The following is a 20,873-nucleotide window of genomic DNA, read 5'->3' as shown; positions in this document are numbered from 1 at the left end:
ATAGAACAAGTTTATCAAAACAATTGATTTTTAAAGTTGTTTAATTTGGCAGTTCTCATATTTTTTCATCTAATTGCACAGATATCCAGTAGGCAAGATCCTAATTCTTAAGAATTAAATCAGGTGCCAATGATTGATAAACTGTTGTTTATTGAAAATATCAATTTTATGTTATAAAGTATTTCCTTAATATTAATATATATTTTAGTATTATTTTGAATCAAATATCTGTAATAAACAATCTCCTCTGAAAATTTACTTTATAGTTCAAGTTATTTTACATGAACTTAGATGCAATTTTATATTTTGGCCAAAGTAGTAACATTTATATGCCAAATATGGAATACATAACCTAATTCTTATCCTTTATTTATATAAATATAAAACATAATTTAATTTTTAAAAAAACACTTCCAACTGAATCCATTTATAACACAATTTTTTTAAGAAATATAAATATGTTATAACAATGTCAACCTGAATTTGTTCTTCAGAGGGGTTTTCTTGGGTCGGTGGTCCAGGAAAGCCTCCATAATATGGTGTTCGAAGACTCATTACCCAAACATTTGAACCAATGAACTAAAATCTAGACAGAACTTTCCAACAAAAACGTATAAATATCTATAACTTTGCAAGGAAACACAAGGTCTGGAGAATAGCATAATATTATAATATGCCGATTTGGGTTCTGGGTTCAACCATCAGCTATGCCAAACACCCCCTGGCTGCTTGTATTGTCAAGCTTTCGGCAAACTGCTGGCCACACATTTTTAGTTGTCCAGAATTATCGGATTTGTAATATTGTTGCGGATTGCCAGATTTCTTAGTCATTTTATTTATTGTATGGAAAAAAACATTAACCACCAACATTTGGCCAATTTAAGTTTTATGAGAGCAAGTGAAAATTAAGTTAAAAATCAGCAGTCACATTCTGTTCATTTTACGGAGTCCTGTATTACGGTTTGAAGTAAAAATTAATGAACATTTCATAAGGACAATGTACCGTAAGTACATACGTATGTCTTGTAGCCTTTATCAAAGATTATTCCAATGCATTACCAACCTTTGTGTCACAATGCACAGGACCAGTGACCATAAACATGCGACTGTGACCAACGCCCAAACCTAGGGGTATTGGCGTTTCGTGATGGATTCTACTTAATACGATTTGATTGGATGCAGCCTTATCTAACAGCTTGAATCACCTTGTTACGTTATTATTGGTACTGAGATTTGTGATATCTTCTACTCAACGAGCAGTGTCAACTGAGTGAAGTGACTCGGCCTAGAGCAGCGGTTCCAAAACTGGGGTTGTACAGAAGTTCGGTTGTACAGAAGAGGGCCCACAAGGAGAATTAGTCTAAGTTTTTCAACATTATGCTTTAACGAATGTATTTAAATATTCATCTATGTTTTAAATATTATCTGTCATCATTATTGTTTTTAGTTATGCTTTATTATTCTACCATATAACTTGTTTTATGATGTATCGTGTGACACCATAAAGCAGTGGTCTCCAAACTTTTTAATAAGCGACCCCAAAACAAATTGAAATCAGAATTAACATTGCGACCCCATTTTTGTTTTCATAATTATATAATACTGCTGGAACTAAGTGAAAATTAAAATACACATTTCCAGCTTACTGCAGCTACATACGTGCACCAAAATGATTTATTTTAGAAAGTTTTATTTAATTATGAATCTGAATTTAGCACACGAAAGGACACAAAAATTTTAATTTGTTTCAACACTAACTTGCATTTAATGTGATGGACCTGTATATAACGCGGCTCCACTTTGCATATGTAATGCTCTACTTCCATGTAATGCTCTACAAGCAATTTACGATGTTTCATTTTTAATATGCTCATTGCGCTAAATTTTATTAGACAAAGCCATTTGGTTGAAAACAAAAAGAGTAGTTAACTTACAAAATTGGACAAAGTCGGAAAAGTTAATTGCAATGAAGTCCAAAAGTAAATATTTATTTGATGAAATCTTTGAAACCTTATAACAGCTCTTGAGAGATAAAAACACCTATTTTATAACCTTATGTTTTCTATGTACTCAGTCACGTTCATTAGTATGTCGGTAAAGAAAACAAAATACAAAAATTCCCTAAAACAGCAGAAATACGATCAGTTATGGCAACACCAGAAAAATTTTAGGCAACGCCACTTGGGGTTGGAGACCACTGCCATAAAGCAACAATTATGCTACCTGGTATCAGCCCATTGTTCGCATTAGTTAGAAAGTTGTTACATTAGAAAGAATCATGACTGCACTACTGTACTACAAGAAACATTGGTCAACTGACTCTTGAATTTTTATAGGGCTGTGAAATAATAAAATATTTGCAACGGGTCGACCAGGCAAGCTTTTTAGAAAAGTTTGCAAACCACTGGTCTAGAGTTTAGGAAGTTAAGGACAGCTATTTTAGCGGCCTGCTCCTTAGGCCAGCACCTTACTTACCTGTAGCAACACACCCTAAAGCTACATTTTCATTGTGGATTTTTCCAAAATAAGTTAAATTTGCTGGTCAGGTAAACATACAATGCAGAATGGCCTATTATAATAAAGGGGACAACTGACTAGGGATGTTCTAAGTAGAATAGCAGATTCTTAGAATCCAAACTGGATTCGTATCCAATTTTGCTGTATAGAGTAATTGGAATTTTTCGTTTTACCGTGGAAGGTAGTGCCTAATTTACATTATGTGAGTGGCAAGTTTAGATTTAGGACTGTCGCTGTGGCTAAACATTTTATAGTGCTTTTAAGAAGTGTAACTTCAGCGTGTATTTGGACTACCATTTACTTACTATAACCCTGGCGCCTAATAAATAAATATTAATCAAATGTTATTGGGTGAGTGGCATCAAGTGCAATGCCAGCCAATCAGGTGTAAAAATTGTCATTTTTTTCTTAAAAACATTAGGTTTCAAAAGTAAAAAGTTCCATTGAAAAACGGGCTGGCCTTGAACAAAATCGCTATGGGGTTACTCACGGTTACCTTTAGGCCGATATTCAGCGAGGTTACTTACAGCGTACGTAATAGCAAAGAATTAATGGAAGTAGTAACTTTGCATTCTTTGCAGCATATTATTTTATAGCAAGCGAGGCATCGCTGAAAAGGTGAGTTTGAGGCCTATACAATGTTGTTGGTTTCAAAGTGAGAAAACAATTTTATGCACCCATTTTAGTCAGACATTTTTGGGGTAAAAAATCGCTTATTTTGACATTTATGGCGAATATTAATATTTAATATTGATTTTTTTAACATTCATTTTGTTTTCAAAATAGACTAGTCTTAATTTGGTGGTAAATTTGTTTTTTAAATTATAAGTAAATATGTTTATTTTCACGTTAAAATTATCTGCCTGAAAATTTTAGCTGAATAGCCTTTGGTTAACTTAAACGCTTTACTGTCCAGTAGTAAATTAATCGTGAAAGTATTATATTGTTTAGTGACAGACAGCGCTTTGATCATTTCTTTGTTGTGAGCAGAGTAGTTCGCCAGTATACGTTGTCTTCACCGTTTTATAGCGCGCAATTGCAATTTGGTATGACAAAAATACGATCGAGACACAATGCATTGTTTCAATGCTAAAATACTGAAGCGCTAATAGCACTGGTCAACAAATTTTCACTTGTTTTTTAAACAAGAATGTGAGTATTTCATTTTAGATGTATTTTGGGCACTGATTACGAATATATACCTTAGTTTTTCTCTAGTACATCACAGTTTTTTCCGAAAAAACCAACAGCTCTTATAAATGACCCTTAAAAATGTCTGACATAGAACCTTTTTATACAAATAACTCAAGTCATCACCATGGAACTTCTATGATAAAATTTTCAACTATTCCCACCATCCTTGGTGATGGCTTTTAATGTCTTAAAATGTCGCTTTTGTTCGTCACTAACTGAACCAAGGTTTTCTGGAAAAAAGTCCAACTAAGTATGCAGAAAATGCACTTTGAGTGACATACATAACCCGGCTGGGGTAAAACCAATTAACACCCTACGTCAGATGCTGTCACACCCAAAAGACCCAATTGATGCAACTGCGACAAGGGGTGTGGCGTATGCTATACCGTGCGGTGAGTGCGACGAAATTTACATTGGGAGACGGGTAGAAGTTCGAATACGCGCCGGAAGGAGCACAAAAGGGATGTGGACAAGAAGGATGCTAAGAAATTAGCGTTGGGAAGCACAGCATTAACTTTTCTGCTGCTCAAGTGTTAACAAAGGAAACCGATTACCACAAGCGAGGTTTTCTTGAGTCGTGGAATATCCATTCACACGATGAACGTAAAAACTGACGTTCTAACGCCGATAAGCTATCGCACGCTCTTACACCAATGACCGTTCGTGGGAGTTTTTCGCAAATTGTCATTGTCGATTTATAAGGAATCTGTTTTGCATGATACGTCAGTATCCTGATGAAGACGGTTTGTATAGCACGTCGAAACGTCGATCTATTATATATACTGCTGGAAGAGAAACACTCCGTTATACATAACTCATCTATATGCTAAGCTAAGCAGATCATCAACACTGAGTGGAGAATAATACAATTTGCATTTTCTAAAAAATTGGCACACAGTCACCAAATGCCAGCCAAGCGCGTAACTCAACCTTTTTTACAATGTGCGTCCTTTGGAATTTTACTAATATTTTGTTCCATGAAGATTCCTTTCGTGCTGCGTAGCTTAGTAGCGACAACTTTTTGTAGAGAAATGCTAAACATAGAACTCCACTTTTCCATTCCTTGAGCAAGAAAATTTTTTAAGAGGCGTAATGTTGTGATATCAGCCACTTACGGTTCTCTTATAGGCTTATAGTCTCTTTGTAATGCAGTTGGTAGCACGACTGTTGTAGCAAAATAACCCATCTACTGTAGGTTATCTTTGTTTTATTTTCGTTATGTATTAATACTACATCAATCTCAAGCATGTTGTTTAATTTTAATCCTAATACAAGCATTTGTGACTTTTCTTTTGAAAAAACACGCATCTGCAGTAAGACTGTTTAAATCTTTCTGGAAAACAGAATTGGTTTTGAACTTTCGTTTTTTTTTTTTGAACTCTATTCAATGTTCAACTTATCAGGGAGAATTTATCAGGAGAAAGTGAAAACATGCATTGGGGCATTGTGGTATTGGTCTCCTTGCTAAATTGTCCAACTTAATGATATTTGAAGGGATGGATTCATTGCTTGTCAGTGGTCACTTAAATTTGAAAAGGATATGTAACAATATTACTGATTAAAATCAGGCATTACCGAACATTTATTTATTTTGATATATTCCGCTGTAGTGCTACGAGAACTTGTTCAAACAACATTTATACTCAGCTTGGATGCCGTTTTTACATCTAGAAATTAACTACTTAGAGGGTTGGGATTAAGCACACGCCCGCTCGCCAATGCGAGTGCAAATCGCTCCGGGAGAGTGCTGATTGACATCCACTCGCCGAGTGGCTTCGGCGAGAAATTTAATTAGTTAAAGTAACTGTAGGACAACTTGTGTTCAGCACCACTACTAAGTAAAATATTTCAGTCGAATTAAGGTGTAAGGAGTGTATATTAAGAGTTAAAAATCAATTATCTGCGTAATGTTAAGAAAGCGGTTATCAAAGGAAAAATGTGGCAAATGTCACAAAGTCGTTGATGGCAAGGATTCTGCTCTAAAATGTGAATACTGCAACTTGTGGTATTATCTAACATGTTGTCTGAGGATGAGTATAATGTCTTGTCTAAGTCAAATAATGCCTTACATTGGTTCTGTAATCTTCGCAATGATAAAAAAGGTGGATGTTCTAAAACTAATTCAAACACTAAAAACAAAACAAGATGAGCTGGAATTAAAATGTAATAAGTTAGAGGAGAAGGTTAGCAGTAATTCAAACACACTAGTAGAGCATGAATCACAGTTAAAGGATCTTAAGGCTTCATCAAATAGTATACACAAATTGGATGATTTATCATCACTTGTCAAATCAGAAGTCCAAGAAATTGCACACCAAGCGAGAGAGTCTTTTTGAAGATGGTCTGGGTATAAAAAAATATAACATAGAAGTAGTTTCTGTATTTCAAAATAAAGAATCCAGTCACAACACAAAACCAATAATGGTTGTTAAGCTTTCGAGCAAAGCTGATAAATATGAAGTATTGCAGAAGTCAAAGCAGCTACATAAAAGTTCTCATTACAGTTAAGTCTTTATATCTCCTGATTTAAAAAAGGGCAGCAACTAAAAAGCTAAGGCAGCAACTAAAAGCTCGAAGAGCAAACGATGAAAGAAGGATCATAAAAAAGGGCAACTACAGCTGGTAAAATAAATCAGCCAGCTTCAGAATCTAGTACTTTACCACCATGTTTGAATCGACTAATCACAGAAAGTAAAGATTGTTTTACATCTTGTTTATTATTTAATGCACGCAGTATCGTTAAAAAAAATTGGGGATCTTGAAGTTCTAACGTGTGCAAATGATATCGGAATACTGAGGAATGATCGCAGTTATGCTTCAGGGGGTGGGTGTCTAATGTATATTAGGGATTCTATCATTTTCGAAAGGCTTAACAGAGGCTGAATTTCAGCTGGATGAAAGTATTTGGGTCAAAATGCAAGTAGGCAAGTTTGAACTTGTAGTTGGTTTGTGCTACAGAAGTCCAACAAATCACAATGGTCACTACTTGATGAACATTAGTGAGAAATGTGACAAATATAAAAATGTTATTGTAAGCGGAGATTTTGATTTTAGAAATATTAACTGGGATTTGTATCATTCAGATGCAGAAGGTCAAGACTTTTTGGATATGGTGTTGGATAACTACCTATTTCAACATGTAAAGTCGCCCAGAAGGGGAGATAGCATTTTAGATCTTGTTTTTTCTAAGGAGGAAAATATTATTCAGAATTTTCAAGTTCACTACACATTTAGTAATAGTGATCACAATATGATATCCTTCCAAATACCTGTTTGCACTGTGAAATGTGTTTCAAATAATAAATTTAGAAACTATAAAGTTTCCTCAAATGAAAATTTTCCTAGACAACTGGAATTATGAAAGGGATTTTGAGAACACAACTGTCGAAGATAAGTGGGATTTGTTCTGCAAAAAGATAAATGAGCTTACAGAGTTGTTTGTTCCCCTTAGAAATAAGAAGTCTACCAATAAACCAAGATGGTGTAACAAACAGATTGAAAGAGCAAGAAACAAGAAGCTTCGGAAATGGAAAATTTACAGACATACCCATTGTCAACTTGATTATAATCAGTATAAAAGAGCCACTAATAATCTAACTAATATGATCAGAAAATATAAATTTAACCTGGAGAAAAAAAATAGCCATGAATATTAAAGAAGCCCCCCAGGATTTCTTCAAGTATGCTCAAAATAAATTAACCATAAAAGAATCGATAGGCTCCCTCTTCAACAATCAAGGATATGAAACTATTGATGATAAGTCCATGGCAGATATATTCAACGAATTCTTCTCATCTGTTTTTACAGATGATGGATCAGAGGAGTCCCCCGATTCTGATTTATCCTTCAAGGGGTCGGAATCGGTGAATCTATCTTCACTCAAAATTAGCGAAGAAAAGCTTGGATTCGAACTTAAATTGTTAAATGTTAGCAAAGCTCCTGGAGCGGATGGTATACACCCTTACATGTTAATGGAATTAAGTGACGTCATAACACCTCCTTTACTCAACATTATAAATCATAGCATAGAAACAGGTGAAGTAGTCAAAGATTGGAGGTCTGCTAATATAACCCCCATACACAAAAAGGGGCCTAAGAATCTGAAGGAGAACTATCGACCTATTAGTTTGACATCTTGTGTAAGTAAAATTGTGGAAAAATTCTTTAAAGAAGCCATTTATGACCACCTAACTGAACATAATATTTTAAATACATCCCAACATGGCTTTGTATATGGAAAGTCTTGTTTAACTAACCTCCTAACACATTTGGAGCATGTCACTTCCCATAACGATGAAGGTCACTCAGTTGATACAATATACTTAGACTTCTCTGAAGCTTTTGACAAAGTTTCACATAATTGTTTAATAGTCAAACTGAGAGAATCCGGCATTGAAGGCCAGGTTTTAAACTGGATTGCTAATTGGTTAAAAAACCGATGTCAAAGAGTTGTTATTAATGGAAAAAACTCCAAATGGAAAAAAGTGTTGAGTGGAGTCCCTCAAGGCCCTGTTTTAGGGACAATTCTATTCACTATCTTTATAAATGATTTGGACACTAAAGTCACAAACAACATTCTCAAATTTGCAGATGATACAAAGGTGTTTGGTGTAGCTAATTGTGTAAATGATCATAATTTAATGCAGAGTGATCTCAACATACTCTGTGAATGGGCTACCAAATGGAAAATAAATTTTAACGAAAATAAATGCAAGGTGATTCACTTTGGCCATAAACCCTTTGTCCAACCATATTTTATGAATGGTATACAACTGAAAACTGTTACTTCTGAGAGAGATCTCAGTGTTGATGTCTCTCACGACTTAAATTTTTCAGCACACATCTCAAAAAAAAAAAAAATTCAACATTCTACCATTATACAAGACCTTAATCCTGCCAATACAAATATGCTACTCAAGCATGGACACCGTACAAGCAATATGAAATTAATTCAATAGAAAAAGTCCAACGTAGAGCAACACGCATGATAACGGAAATAAAAAATAAACCTTACAACACTAGATTGGATGAAACCCGACTGTTAAGCTTGGAAATGAGAAGGTTACGGGCAGACCTTATAGAAGTTTGGAAACTTATGCACGGAAAAGAAGGTATAAATAAAGAAGATTTTTTTATACTTAGAAGCAACAATAGAAGCAACAAAACACAAGGTCATTCTTTTAAAATCTTTAAGCCTTCAGTAAAATCGAATTGTAGAAATTTTTTCTATACCCAAAGAGTTATTTCTGAGTGGAATGGTCTAGATCAGGGGTGTTCAAATGATTTCTGCCATGATCCATCACAGCCAAACCTGACAAAATGATGATCCACCAAATAGTTGGTTTGTGCTACAGAAGTCCAACAAATCACAATGGTCACTACTTGATGAACATTAGTGAGAAATGTGACAATGTTATTGTAAGCGGAGATTTTAATTTTAGAAATATTAACTGGGATTTGTATCATTCAGATGCAGAAGGTCAAGACTTTTTAGATATGGTGTTGGATAATTACCTATTTCAACATGTAAAGTCGCCCAGAAGGGGAGATAGCATTTTAGATCTTGTTTTTTCTAAGGAGGAAAATATTATTCAGAATATTCAAGTTCACTACACATTTATTAAAAGTGATCACAATATGATATCCTTCCAAATACCTGTTTGCACTGTGAAATGTGTTTCAAATAATAAATTTAGAAACTATAAAGTTTCCTCAAATGAAAATTTTCCTAGACAACTGGAATTATGAAAGGGATTTTGAGAACACAACTGTCGAAGATAAGTGGGATTTGTTCTGCAAAAAGATAAATGAGCTTACAGTTGTTTGTTCCCCTTAGAAATAAGAAGTCTACCAATAAACCAAGATGGTGGAACAAACAGATTGAAAGAGCAAGAAACAAGAAGCTTCGGAAATGGAAAATTTACAGACATACCCATTGTCAAAGTTTTTCTATACCCAAAGAGTTATTTTTGAGTGGAATGGTCTAGATCAGGGGTGTTCAAATGATTTCTGCCATGATCCATCACAGCCAAACCTGACAAAATGATGATCCACCAAACACGAATAGTAAACATATTGGACACGCTTGAATTTTGTATGGTGCTTTATTTATGTAAACGCGATAACTTTAATAGTTAATCTTGTTTATTGTTTTTTAACCTTTCTAAGTCAGGGCGCACATGGCGGGCGCAGCGAGCACATTTTTTTTAGGTATACCGGCATTTCTTTTAAATTTCTTGCAAGTTTTTATTACATTGAGGTCTTACAATAGCATCGAATTGGGGCTTTTTGTTGCTGACTGATATCCTAAAACGCTTACAAAGATTAACATTTGCGAGTCTCATTCTATGCTTGATTTTTTACAAAATTTATTAACACTGATAATTGGTATTTACATGAAAACACTGTAGAAAGTTTGTTTTTTAAGACTACATTAGAAGATCCAAACAAAAAACGCTGGGTCTATAGAAGTATGTTGTTGCGATCTCTTAAAGTTCAAGTCGGACGTCGGTCAACCAAGCCAAAGTTAAAATATAACTATATAAGCTATTGCTGCCAGGCATAATATCAAGTTTGTAGAGCTCTTCTGGCAAATGTATTTTTTTATTCTGACGTTATGACGTCCTATACAGGTCGTCTTCATCAGGGTAAATAACACAGAATGCGACGATCGCAAATAACACTGAATGCGACATAGCATTCAGTGTTATTTACCCTGATGAAGACGACCTGTATAGGACGTCGAAACGTCGGAATAAAAAATTACATTTACCAGAAGAGCTCTACAAACTTAAAATATAACTGTCTGTAGTAAATCAATGCAAACCGATTGTCTCTCACGACTTAAATTTTTCAGCACACATCTCAAAAAAAAAAAATTCAACATTCTACCATTATACAAGACCTTAATCCTGCCAATACAAATATGCTACTCAAGCATGGACACCGTACAAGCAATATGAAATTAATTCAATAGAAAAAGTCCAACGTAGAGCAACACGCATGATAACGGAAATAAAAAATAAACCTTACAACACTAGATTGGATGAAACCCGACTGTTAAGCTTGGAAATGAGAAGGTTACGGGCAGACCTTATAGAAGTTTGGAAACTTATGCACGGAAAAGAAGGTATAAATAAAGAAGATTTTTTTATACTTAGAAGCAACAATAGAAGCAACAAAACACAAGGTCATTCTTTTAAAATCTTTAAGCCTTCAGTAAAATCGAATTGTAGAAATTTTTTCTATACCCAAAGAGTTATTTCTGAGTGGAATGGTCTAGATCAGGGGTGTTCAAATGATTTCTGCCATGATCCATCACAGCCAAACCTGACAAAATGATGATCCACCAAATAGTTGGTTTGTGCTACAGAAGTCCAACAAATCACAATGGTCACTACTTGATGAACATTAGTGAGAAATGTGACAATGTTATTGTAAGCGGAGATTTTAATTTTAGAAATATTAACTGGGATTTGTATCATTCAGATGCAGAAGGTCAAGACTTTTTAGATATGGTGTTGGATAATTACCTATTTCAACATGTAAAGTCGCCCAGAAGGGGAGATAGCATTTTAGATCTTGTTTTTTCTAAGGAGGAAAATATTATTCAGAATATTCAAGTTCACTACACATTTATTAATAGTGATCACAATATGATATCCTTCCAAATACCTGTTTGCACTGTGAAATGTGTTTCAAATAATAAATTTAGAAACTATAAAGTTTCCTCAAATGAAAATTTTCCTAGACAACTGGAATTATGAAAGGGATTTTGAGAACACAACTGTCAAAGATAAGTGGGATTTGTTCTGCAAAAAGATAAATGAGCTTACAGTTGTTTGTTCCCCTTAGAAATAAGAAGTCTACCAATAAACCAAGATGGTGGAACAAACAGATTGAAAGAGCAAGAAACAAGAAGCTTCGGAAATGGAAAATTTACAGACATACCCATTGTCAAAGTTTTTCTATACCCAAAGAGTTATTTCTGAGTGGAATGGTCTAGATCAGGGGTGTTCAAATGATTTCTGCCATGATCCATCACAGCCAAACCTGACAAAATGATGATCCACCAAACACGAATAGTAAACATATTGGACACGCTTGAATTTTGTATGGTGCTTTATTTATGTAAACGCGATAACTTTAATAGTTAATCTTGTTTATTGTTTTTTAACCTTTCTAAGTCAGGGCGCACATGGCGGGCGCAGCGAGCACATTTTTTTTAGGTATACCGGCATTTCTTTTAAATTTCTTGCAAGTTTTTATTACATTGAGGTCTTACAATAGCATCGAATTGGGGCTTTTTGTTGCTGACTGATATCCTAAAACGCTTACAAAGATTAACATTTGCGAGTCTCATTCTATGCTTGATTTTTTACAAAATTTATTAACACTGATAATTGGTATTTACATGAAAACACTGTAGAAAGTTTGTTTTTTAAGACTACATTAGAAGATCCAAACAAAAAACGCTGGGTCTATAGAAGTATGTTGTTGCGATCTCTTAAAGTTCAAGTCGGACGTCGGTCAACCAAGCCAAAGTTAAAATATAACTATATAAGCTATTGCTGCCAGGCATAATATCAAGTTTGTAGAGCTCTTCTGGCAAATGTATTTTTTTATTTTGACGTTATGACGTCCTATACAGGTCGTCTTCATCAGGGTAAATAACACAGAATGCGACGATCGCAAATAACACTGAATGCGACATAGCATTCAGTGTTATTTACCCTGATGAAGACGACCTGTATAGGACGTCGAAACGTCGGAATAAAAAATTACATTTACCAGAAGAGCTCTACAAACTTAAAATATAACTGTCTGTAGTAAATCAATGCAAACCGAATATTTGAAAAAGAAGATATCTCCTCGCCCTAATGCACGTTAGTGACGACAATGACTTTGAATGGTAGCAAAACAGTATAGACTTTCTTGTCTCAGTCAAAATCAGTCACTATAGGTTCTAGTTTGTAAAAGAGAAATATATTTTGCCAATCACGGCATCATCAGTCTCTAAAAAACGAATACAAAATAATGCTAACACGTAAACCAGGTGGTAGAATTTAAAAATAATCATAAAACCTAGAGCAACAAACTACGCGACCAGGTTAAAAATATAAAAATATAGAAGATAAAAGTTATAGGTATAGGGCTATAGAAAACCGGACCATCCTGTTACCCAAGTCTAGGGAAAAACAACAACCAGCTGTGTTGGTAAAGCGAAAAGAAAAGAGGGGTGGCAAGAGGTGACAACAAAGACGATAAGGCAAACGGTAGAGGCCCATTGCAACTAAAATAAAAGATAAAACAATGCAAAATAAAAAACAAAACCAAGGAGACAAATAGTTATTTAATACCGGGTAAAACCATTTTTTGTATATTAATACTTGCTTTTTATTTTGCATTGTTTTATCTTTTATTTTAGTTGCAATGGATTTTTAGAAAAATGGAAAACAGCTGGCCGTTGCCACTAAATTGTCAGTATTATTTTTTTCACTAAATATTGTAAAAAATGTGTCGAATAAAAAACGTTGTTTTCACATAAACTGCTTTATGGGTAAAAAATTTGTTTACGTATAGAAACTATAAGGCAGGTTAACAATAACCCAAGAAATGACCGCTCTAGGACGAAAATTTGCAGACGTCGTACTAACAAATTTGGCAATTGTTATTTTGTCCGGGCGAGTGCTGGTTGATAGTCATTCGGCCTGGCGAGTGTAAATTTTTGCTTAGGAATAACCCGGACTTAATTACAAAAACCGTTGATAAAAGATCCTTTCTATATTGTTTTTTTAGAGATATCAGTAAAAAACAGATAAAATGGTGTGTGAGTCACATTATAGTTGGATTATGTCAGTGTGCAATTTGCCTATATTGATAATACAGCAATACATCGGAAAAAATAAAATGTGAATATTTCAAAAACCTGATGTGCTAAAAAAAAATAATGGCATTTTCAGAATCAGCGCGGAAAACGATAACCCAGTCTGGAAAGTATGGGACATTTTGACGAGATTTCGTGGTTGCACGGCGGAAAAAATCCGGGTGACCGGGTGCAACAAAAGTCATAAAAGTGAACCTCGGGTGCATTTTCCTAGGCACTCTGTATTGCATACATTGCACTGTAAACGTATGCCGCACACATATTTGGGGGACAGTTCAGATTTTTTGGGGTGCACTTTTAAAAGGGTAAAAAAAAACTCGCGGGTGCACTCGCCATACTTTCCACAATTGCTGATAACTATAGTTGACTGATAAGCTTTTTCTACTGATTAACATATACCGCCCTAGAATTTTGAAAGTTCGGTGCCTATGACTGCAAAGCATATTATTTTGATTTTTGGATAGCGTGCGGATTAGCGTTTGGCGTAAGGTAGTACTTAAGCAATATTATTAAATAATAATATTTGACCCACCCTAACCCAAATATTGTGCGTTGTGGTAGGATTCTAGACCAGCGCTAATAATACTGTGGTAGGATTCTAGACCAGCGCCCCGGTTCGTGATTCTGCCATCCTTCGAAGCTTATTTACTCACATCTTCGCTGCGCGTTAATATCTATTCTACGGTAAAATGAGAAAATACCATTGTGATTTCGGCAAAAAAAATTTGTTGGAAATTTTAATAATTATTTTAATGTTGTTTACCATAACCCTGGAAATTAAAAATTAAAAAGTTAAAATAAGATTAAAGGTGTTTCTGACCGAATTCGTGGCTGAAGATCACCATAGCGAAAAATTGACATAATCACAAATAATAATGGTAACTAACCTGTGCTGGTTTTAACCGCAACTGTTCCTTTTTTAGCAAAATCACTTTCTTTCACGACTGCTTATGTGCAATTTATAATAAAAAATCCGAAAAAAGGTCAGATCGATTCAAAACACTTTCCTCGCCGACATTATTTTTAAATTCTACACATTGCACATAGCCTACAGATTACCAATGGTAATACTTTGAGAGAGATTTTGAGCCAAGAATTTGTTGAGGAACATGCTTACATTTTCTTTCAACTATCAAAATAGTGGTTGCTAGCGTTATGGTAAACTATATCAAAATAATTATGAAAATTTTAAACAAAATATTTCGCCGCAATGGCGCAATCACTGATTCCAATGGAATCTAGATAGCGCAACTAGCGGTACGCGTGATGTTGTTAACACCTATTGACCATAGATGTTTGCCAATCTACTTGACCCTCGTTATTAAAATATTCCATAAATGTAGACCGCACTTCTGCAACAGCCTCCGATTGCGCTACGCGTGATGTTGTTAACACCTATTGACCATAGATGTTTGCCAATCTACTTGACCCTCGTTATTAAAATATTCCATAAATGTAGACCGCACTTCTGCAACAGCCTCCGAAACCTCCAAAGGCTTGGCCGATTGTTTCCCCCCCCCCTCCCCCCGCCAGTTGCCTTCTATAACATTTCCGTAACGGTCCCCTCGGTCAAAATGACCCTCGTGGCAGTATGGGCGTAAATAATTGTGAAGACAGCAGCATGCCTATCCCAATAAGTCTGCACTTTCTGGCGCAGTTGTTATCGGCCTTCTAAAAACCCGCCACTTTGATGATAAAATTCCAAACGTGTTTTCAACTATCCTTCTTGCTGGAAACAAGGGCGCTCGTGGAGTGCGGAGCGAAAAATGACAAGCAGAGCAAGTTACGCTCAGGCAGTGAATAAAAATGCGGCCAGCTTTAAGAGGCCGAATTGCCTTAGTATGAGGACAGTTAATCAATTGAAAAGAGACGAAATTCTGAATCTTATAAAAAGCATGAATTATCCGCTGAAGACATTGGTTGGGATTGCAGAAATGCGAGGCCAAAACGTCGACATAACTTGCACCAATAGACAAAATGTCTTGGGACTTTACACGAAGCTCTGCACAGCAGAATCAGTGAAATTTGTTAAACTATACGAAAATGACAAGATTAATATTGCATTTGGCTGGGTGCCAATTCCTTTCCCCAGTGAACTTATAGCAGAGTATTATCGGCAAAGTATGGATTAATATCAGCAAAATATGGGAAAGTTGAAAAGGTGAGACACAGGAAGGACAAGGTTGGGTTGCTAACCGGAATGAGAATCTTGACAATGAATTCAACGGACGTCAAAGAAAACCCTTTACCAAGTTATATTAGGATGGCGGACTGTGAATTTTACGTGACATATCATGGGCAAGTGTTTACTTGCAAGTAGGCCTATTGTGACGAGAAAGGTCACAAACAAGCAAACTGTCCCAAACATCAAAAAGATTTTCCTCGGCTAGTGAAAAGACAGGAGCCCAAGCAAGAAGGACACGGACAGAGAAACGATAATGCAGTTGCACCCCAATCTAGCGCTGGCGCTAACAACGCTGACAACGATCCACACTCTACAACAGCCGTAAGCAGCATCCTAAATGCTGATAAGAACTCGCCCGACTTCAACGCTGATTCCAACGCCAACATCAAGTCAAGCACACCGAAGCTTATCAACAACTGGTCAAGAAAAAGGCTGCAACGAAGCCCGGACGAGCTAACAGCAAATCTATAAGCCTATGTGCGATCAGAATCTCGCTGACATGCCCTGGCTGCCAAGCTGAAGCTTTCGAAAACTTTCGTTGGCTGAAGTTGTTCCAACAAGTATTCCATAGCAATGCAGTGCTGCACGGACGAGCTATTTCTGGTAGAAGAGGGTAAAGAAACATGTCAAGGTTCTTCATGCGATATTGAGACGGATGCCGTGCTGCGAGGAGCTCCAGCCAGAATACAAGACGAAGGAAGATGTGCTTGAGAGTGCATACAATGCCAGAGGTACTCTGTTGTCTGTAATTGTTTTACTGTTAACCCGCTACCTAAGGTAACGATGTGTAAAGCGTGCAGTAATAACCATTGCAAGTATAAGATAGTTATCTGTAGTTGCGGGAAGAAGCATTCCTGTCTTATGGGTCCCAATAAAGCGCTTAGATGTGATTGTGGCATAGAGTACGAGTGGGACATTGATATTGGTGTTAAACGCGTTTAAATATTATTTTTATGTCTTTAAATATTGTTTCACACAACGTTCGAGGTTTAAACATTGCGATGAAAAGAAAGTCGATTTTTAATTTTTTACGTCGTAAAAAATGTCACGTTGCCTTTTTGTAGGAAACCCACAGTAGTGCTAAGCACGAAAAGTTATGGGTTATGGAATGGAGAGGGGAAGCTTTTTGGGCGCACGGCACCTCAAGCAGTAGAGGGGTGGCCATATTAATTGACAAAAAACTGTCTTATACCATCTCAGGCACACAGGTAGACCAAGAAGGTCGATACTTAATGGTTAATATTACAATAAATGCAACTCCAATAGTAATTGTTAACGTTTACGCGCCGAACAAGGACGATCCAGTTTTTTTTGCCAATTTATTCGCTGTTACTTGACAGCTTTTCCGATGCCCCGATAATCATGGGAGTTGCGAAAGAACGTCATTTGCGAAGAACGTGGAAGGCAATGTAATATCTTGCCGAAAATGTTAAAAAGGTATCACGGATACCAAAAAATGCTCTCTTCCCGTAATTTCTAAAATAACGTGTTGTCGTCGTTGTACGTAAAACGTTTTAAAATTGTTTGGTTTGAAAATATACATTTTATATTGGTTTAGGAATAAACGTTTTTTATACAAAAATTAGAAACGTTTTTCTACAATTTCTAGCAACGTTTTTCAGTTGTTTTATGTAAAACGTTTTAAAGATTTGTGTTCGCAACGTTTAATTAACGTCTTTCCAACAGTACGTACAAGCCTTTTAATTTCCGCTAAGAAAATCCGTTTTGGAATGTTTTTTAACAAAAGGTTTTAAAAAGGCCGTTTTTCAACGATTAATAAACCTTTTTTTGACGAATTATAAAAACATATTTATTTAGGTTTGGCATGTACGTTTTTTACAAACCGAATATCATACAACTTGTAAGTGGTCTTCTTAAGACCACACAATATTCATAATTTTCTTGTATTTCAAAAAATGTCTCAAGACGTTTCAAAGTCGTCAAATTTAAGTCGAAGACGTGTTTTCCAGATGTACACCAAAATAAAACGTTTTCTAGCCAAGACGTGTTCAATGGGTAGTTGCTTAGAGTCTTTTGCTCTAGATTACCAATTAAAAGGGCGAAGGTGCTAATCTCAGAAACGCGAAAACAAATTACATCGCCTTGTCCACACTAAATGGGTTCCCTAAACCAGACATGATAACCTTGGCGCAAAAGGTTATTCTAGAAAGTTACTGCATTCTAGTCATGTGGACTACAAGACGGTTATCTCGCACCGTCTGAAAGGTAAATGAGGCATCAAAGGCCTTAAAAATCATAGGTTCATAATGCCTAGAGCATGCAACGGTTAAGTGACGCAGAGATTTTAGACAAAGTGGTCGGGTTATTTTGGGTGAGATATAAAACATCAATCACCATAACACGTGAATAGCCACAGTGGCTTAGACACTTTTAAGGTAACGACTTGTGTGAGTGCTAAGAATCTATCCGTTTATTGGTTTTGAGTTTAGATATCACGAGAAGTGTTCAACCTCGATCGTAATACTTTCACCTTAAAAATTTACCCAAAAAGGCCATAATTTTGCAACAATAACTATAGGCCTAACTAACAGTCTTGCGTAACTAACAATTTAAAGCGTCAAACGATTTTTCTCTGCATTACATCTAATCAAACATCAAATTAACAAGCAATAACGCTGGCTTAAACTTGTCAACAAACGTTTACGTTAGCTAATGTCACTTTGCCCGTATTGGTCGAGCGTGAGTTTGGCTTTATTTCTTTTGTCCCACAATTAGGCCTATATGTACGACATAGTTATTATTATTGTGTTTGTTAAGCTTTGTTTAAAAAAGTAAGTTGCCCAGAAAATTTTCTCGCTGACCGCAGTTTGAGAACCACTGTTTAGTTCATACCCATTTTTTTATCTTTATGACATAGGGTAAGAGTGGTTTGCTAATACCATTTTCATGAACAAAATAACAATGTTCATACAAGGTTTCTATGAGTAGAACACCATGCGTTGATTCGTTTGTGTACTTTGTAGGGGCAGTATCTGTTAGCATCGACTAAGTGCAGATGTTTAATGTTCATTTGAAGTTCGCTTATTGCAATCTAGCTATGTAAAAGTGTTTTGATTACATTATGTTTCTTGTTTACTCACCGTAATGCTAAACACCTGAACTTTAACTCCTTTCTATGATGTGTTTTCAATTGAACTCTATTTGGACTTTGGATACGAACTGTATTTGTTTATCTGTTGCCCTCGTGCACCGATCTTCATCGCCAACACTGAATGAAAACCACAGTTTGTGCAGTTTAGAGGACAGTTGTGGATTTCTGACTCATCGTACCCAATGACGTATCCGACAAAGGCATAAACCTAGGTTTGCTAACTTGAAAGCCTATGCGCGACTAGTCCTAAAATTTTAGACGTCACAGGTACATCGAATGTCACGAAACTACCTGGCGAACCATTCCTGTTGTCAGCTCGTATGATAAGGCCTAGTGATCATTCAAACAGTCACCCCGATCGAAGGTGATTATTACGTCTAAAATGTTTAAAACATTCATCATTTTACGATGCAAGAAAAAGCGCTGTTTACAACTCAAGCCTGAATTCAAAGCCTGAATTCAAAACGAAACCATCATCAAGCCTGAATTCAAACGAAACCATCGGCCACATCGGTATCCATTCCAACATTAAAGGAGGTCGTGATTCCACAACTGCAACCCAGACTTGCACACATGTCCGCCTGCATCCAAGCCACAATCCGATTCTTAAGTCAATTCCAACCCAGACACCGTCGCTATTAATCGCTAGACCCGTCCTCCACACAGTCCCTCTTTTCAGCCACCGCTCCAGCATCCAGTCAAACTACTGAGCACACACCTGCTGGCTACTCAGAAACCTCAAAATGTTTAACTATTCCGTTCTCATGTCCACCCAGAATTATGAAACCCGCGATGCCTGTTTCCACAACAAGTTTTATCACCTGAGGAAAACCTAGGGCAAGTGTGACGCGACCCTTTCCCCAAACCATCTTTGGGACACTGCGAATGTTGCCAGCGGTGAAACCAAATTACTAAGAAACCGCGAAATGTCCTGAAACAGTCAGATACCGTCATTACAATCTTCCCAGGATCGGACGAACTTGGAGGAACACGCTCGCACGCGAACACGAATACTGACTTGCGAAGTGGTGTATAAGAAAACGTTACCGATGAAGACATATAAAAGCCGTTGACAATATACCTAAGAAGGAACACGCCGAAGATTGACAGCGGTATTATGAAGTGGGTTAGTAGAGGACCACGATAAATTAGACACGCACGGGAAAAAATCTCCTCGTTTTCTCGGCAATTGCGGGCAAATGCGGTCTTTCGCTTACTAGGTGTACTAAAAGTAGGCGACAGGATATCCAAATCAAGCCGGTAAAGACCTATTTTTTCGTTACCGCTTGTAAAGTTAAATTTAGAGACCAAAGCTCTTGGTGTCAGTGTATAAAACCAAGATGTGCCCAATTTGTGCTGGCATCTATTGCTCGGAATCGCGAAATGCCGGATCCTAGTAAATTGTTTAACAAATTACCATTTTCAATCCCATTGTAATTAACAATATTGCCTTTAATCTCAGCCAGAATTGCATTTTTGCGTAACACACAGGCTGTAGCAGTTGCGAACGATGACAAATTGTGGGAAAATATGATTCTTTGTCAAGACATGTATGTTTTTTGGAAACCAACTGTCAGCCTAGAACCGATGAAAATTGTTTGCTTCACATTCGTGCTCTTTTCACCACAATGGGACTTTTGTTCTGTACTCATGGAGTTTGGGATCCCCATGATTTCTAGCTTTGTACTGGATTATATGCACCTTGTGTGTGTCTCGATGTTACGAAACGTTTGCTTTCCTTTTGGAATGGATCAACTCGGTAATGAACGGTTTAATTAGATTTGATCAAACACACTTTGTTTGAAATTAATTTAATTTAATTAAAACTGTTCTATATTTTGCAGAAAAAGACATGCACAGCTTCTCGAAATTTTTTAAGTAATTTTTGTATTGATTGCCCAATTATCGTGATGGATTTATGTCATATAATGTGCACTTATAATCTTTATGGTTCTTTGAAGCTAATTAACTGTTTTTC

At 36.2% G+C, this 20,873-nt stretch overlaps 1 protein-coding gene across 2 annotated transcripts in view; it reads right to left on the bottom strand.

The window, feature by feature from the left end:
- The window catches only part of LOC146145091 (transcriptional repressor NF-X1-like), a 36,272-nt gene extending 25,981 nt beyond the window's left edge, over positions 1–10,291 (bottom strand). For both annotated transcript variants that reach the window (XM_083390365.1, XM_083390366.1), the window contains exon 1: positions 478–10,291. In XM_083390365.1, the coding sequence (XP_083246491.1) occupies positions 478–555 (78 nt within the window). In that variant the 5' untranslated portion in view covers positions 556–10,291. The remainder of the gene's footprint in view (positions 1–477) is intronic.
- Between the last annotated feature and the right edge of the window lie 10,582 nt (positions 10,292–20,873).

Source organism: Ascidiella aspersa, chromosome 5 (genome assembly GCF_963924565.1).
Source record: "Ascidiella aspersa chromosome 5, kaAscAspe10.2, whole genome shotgun sequence".
Classification (NCBI taxonomy): domain Eukaryota; kingdom Metazoa; phylum Chordata; class Ascidiacea; order Phlebobranchia; family Ascidiidae; genus Ascidiella; species Ascidiella aspersa.
This window is presented reverse-complemented; position numbering and strand designations above follow the sequence as displayed.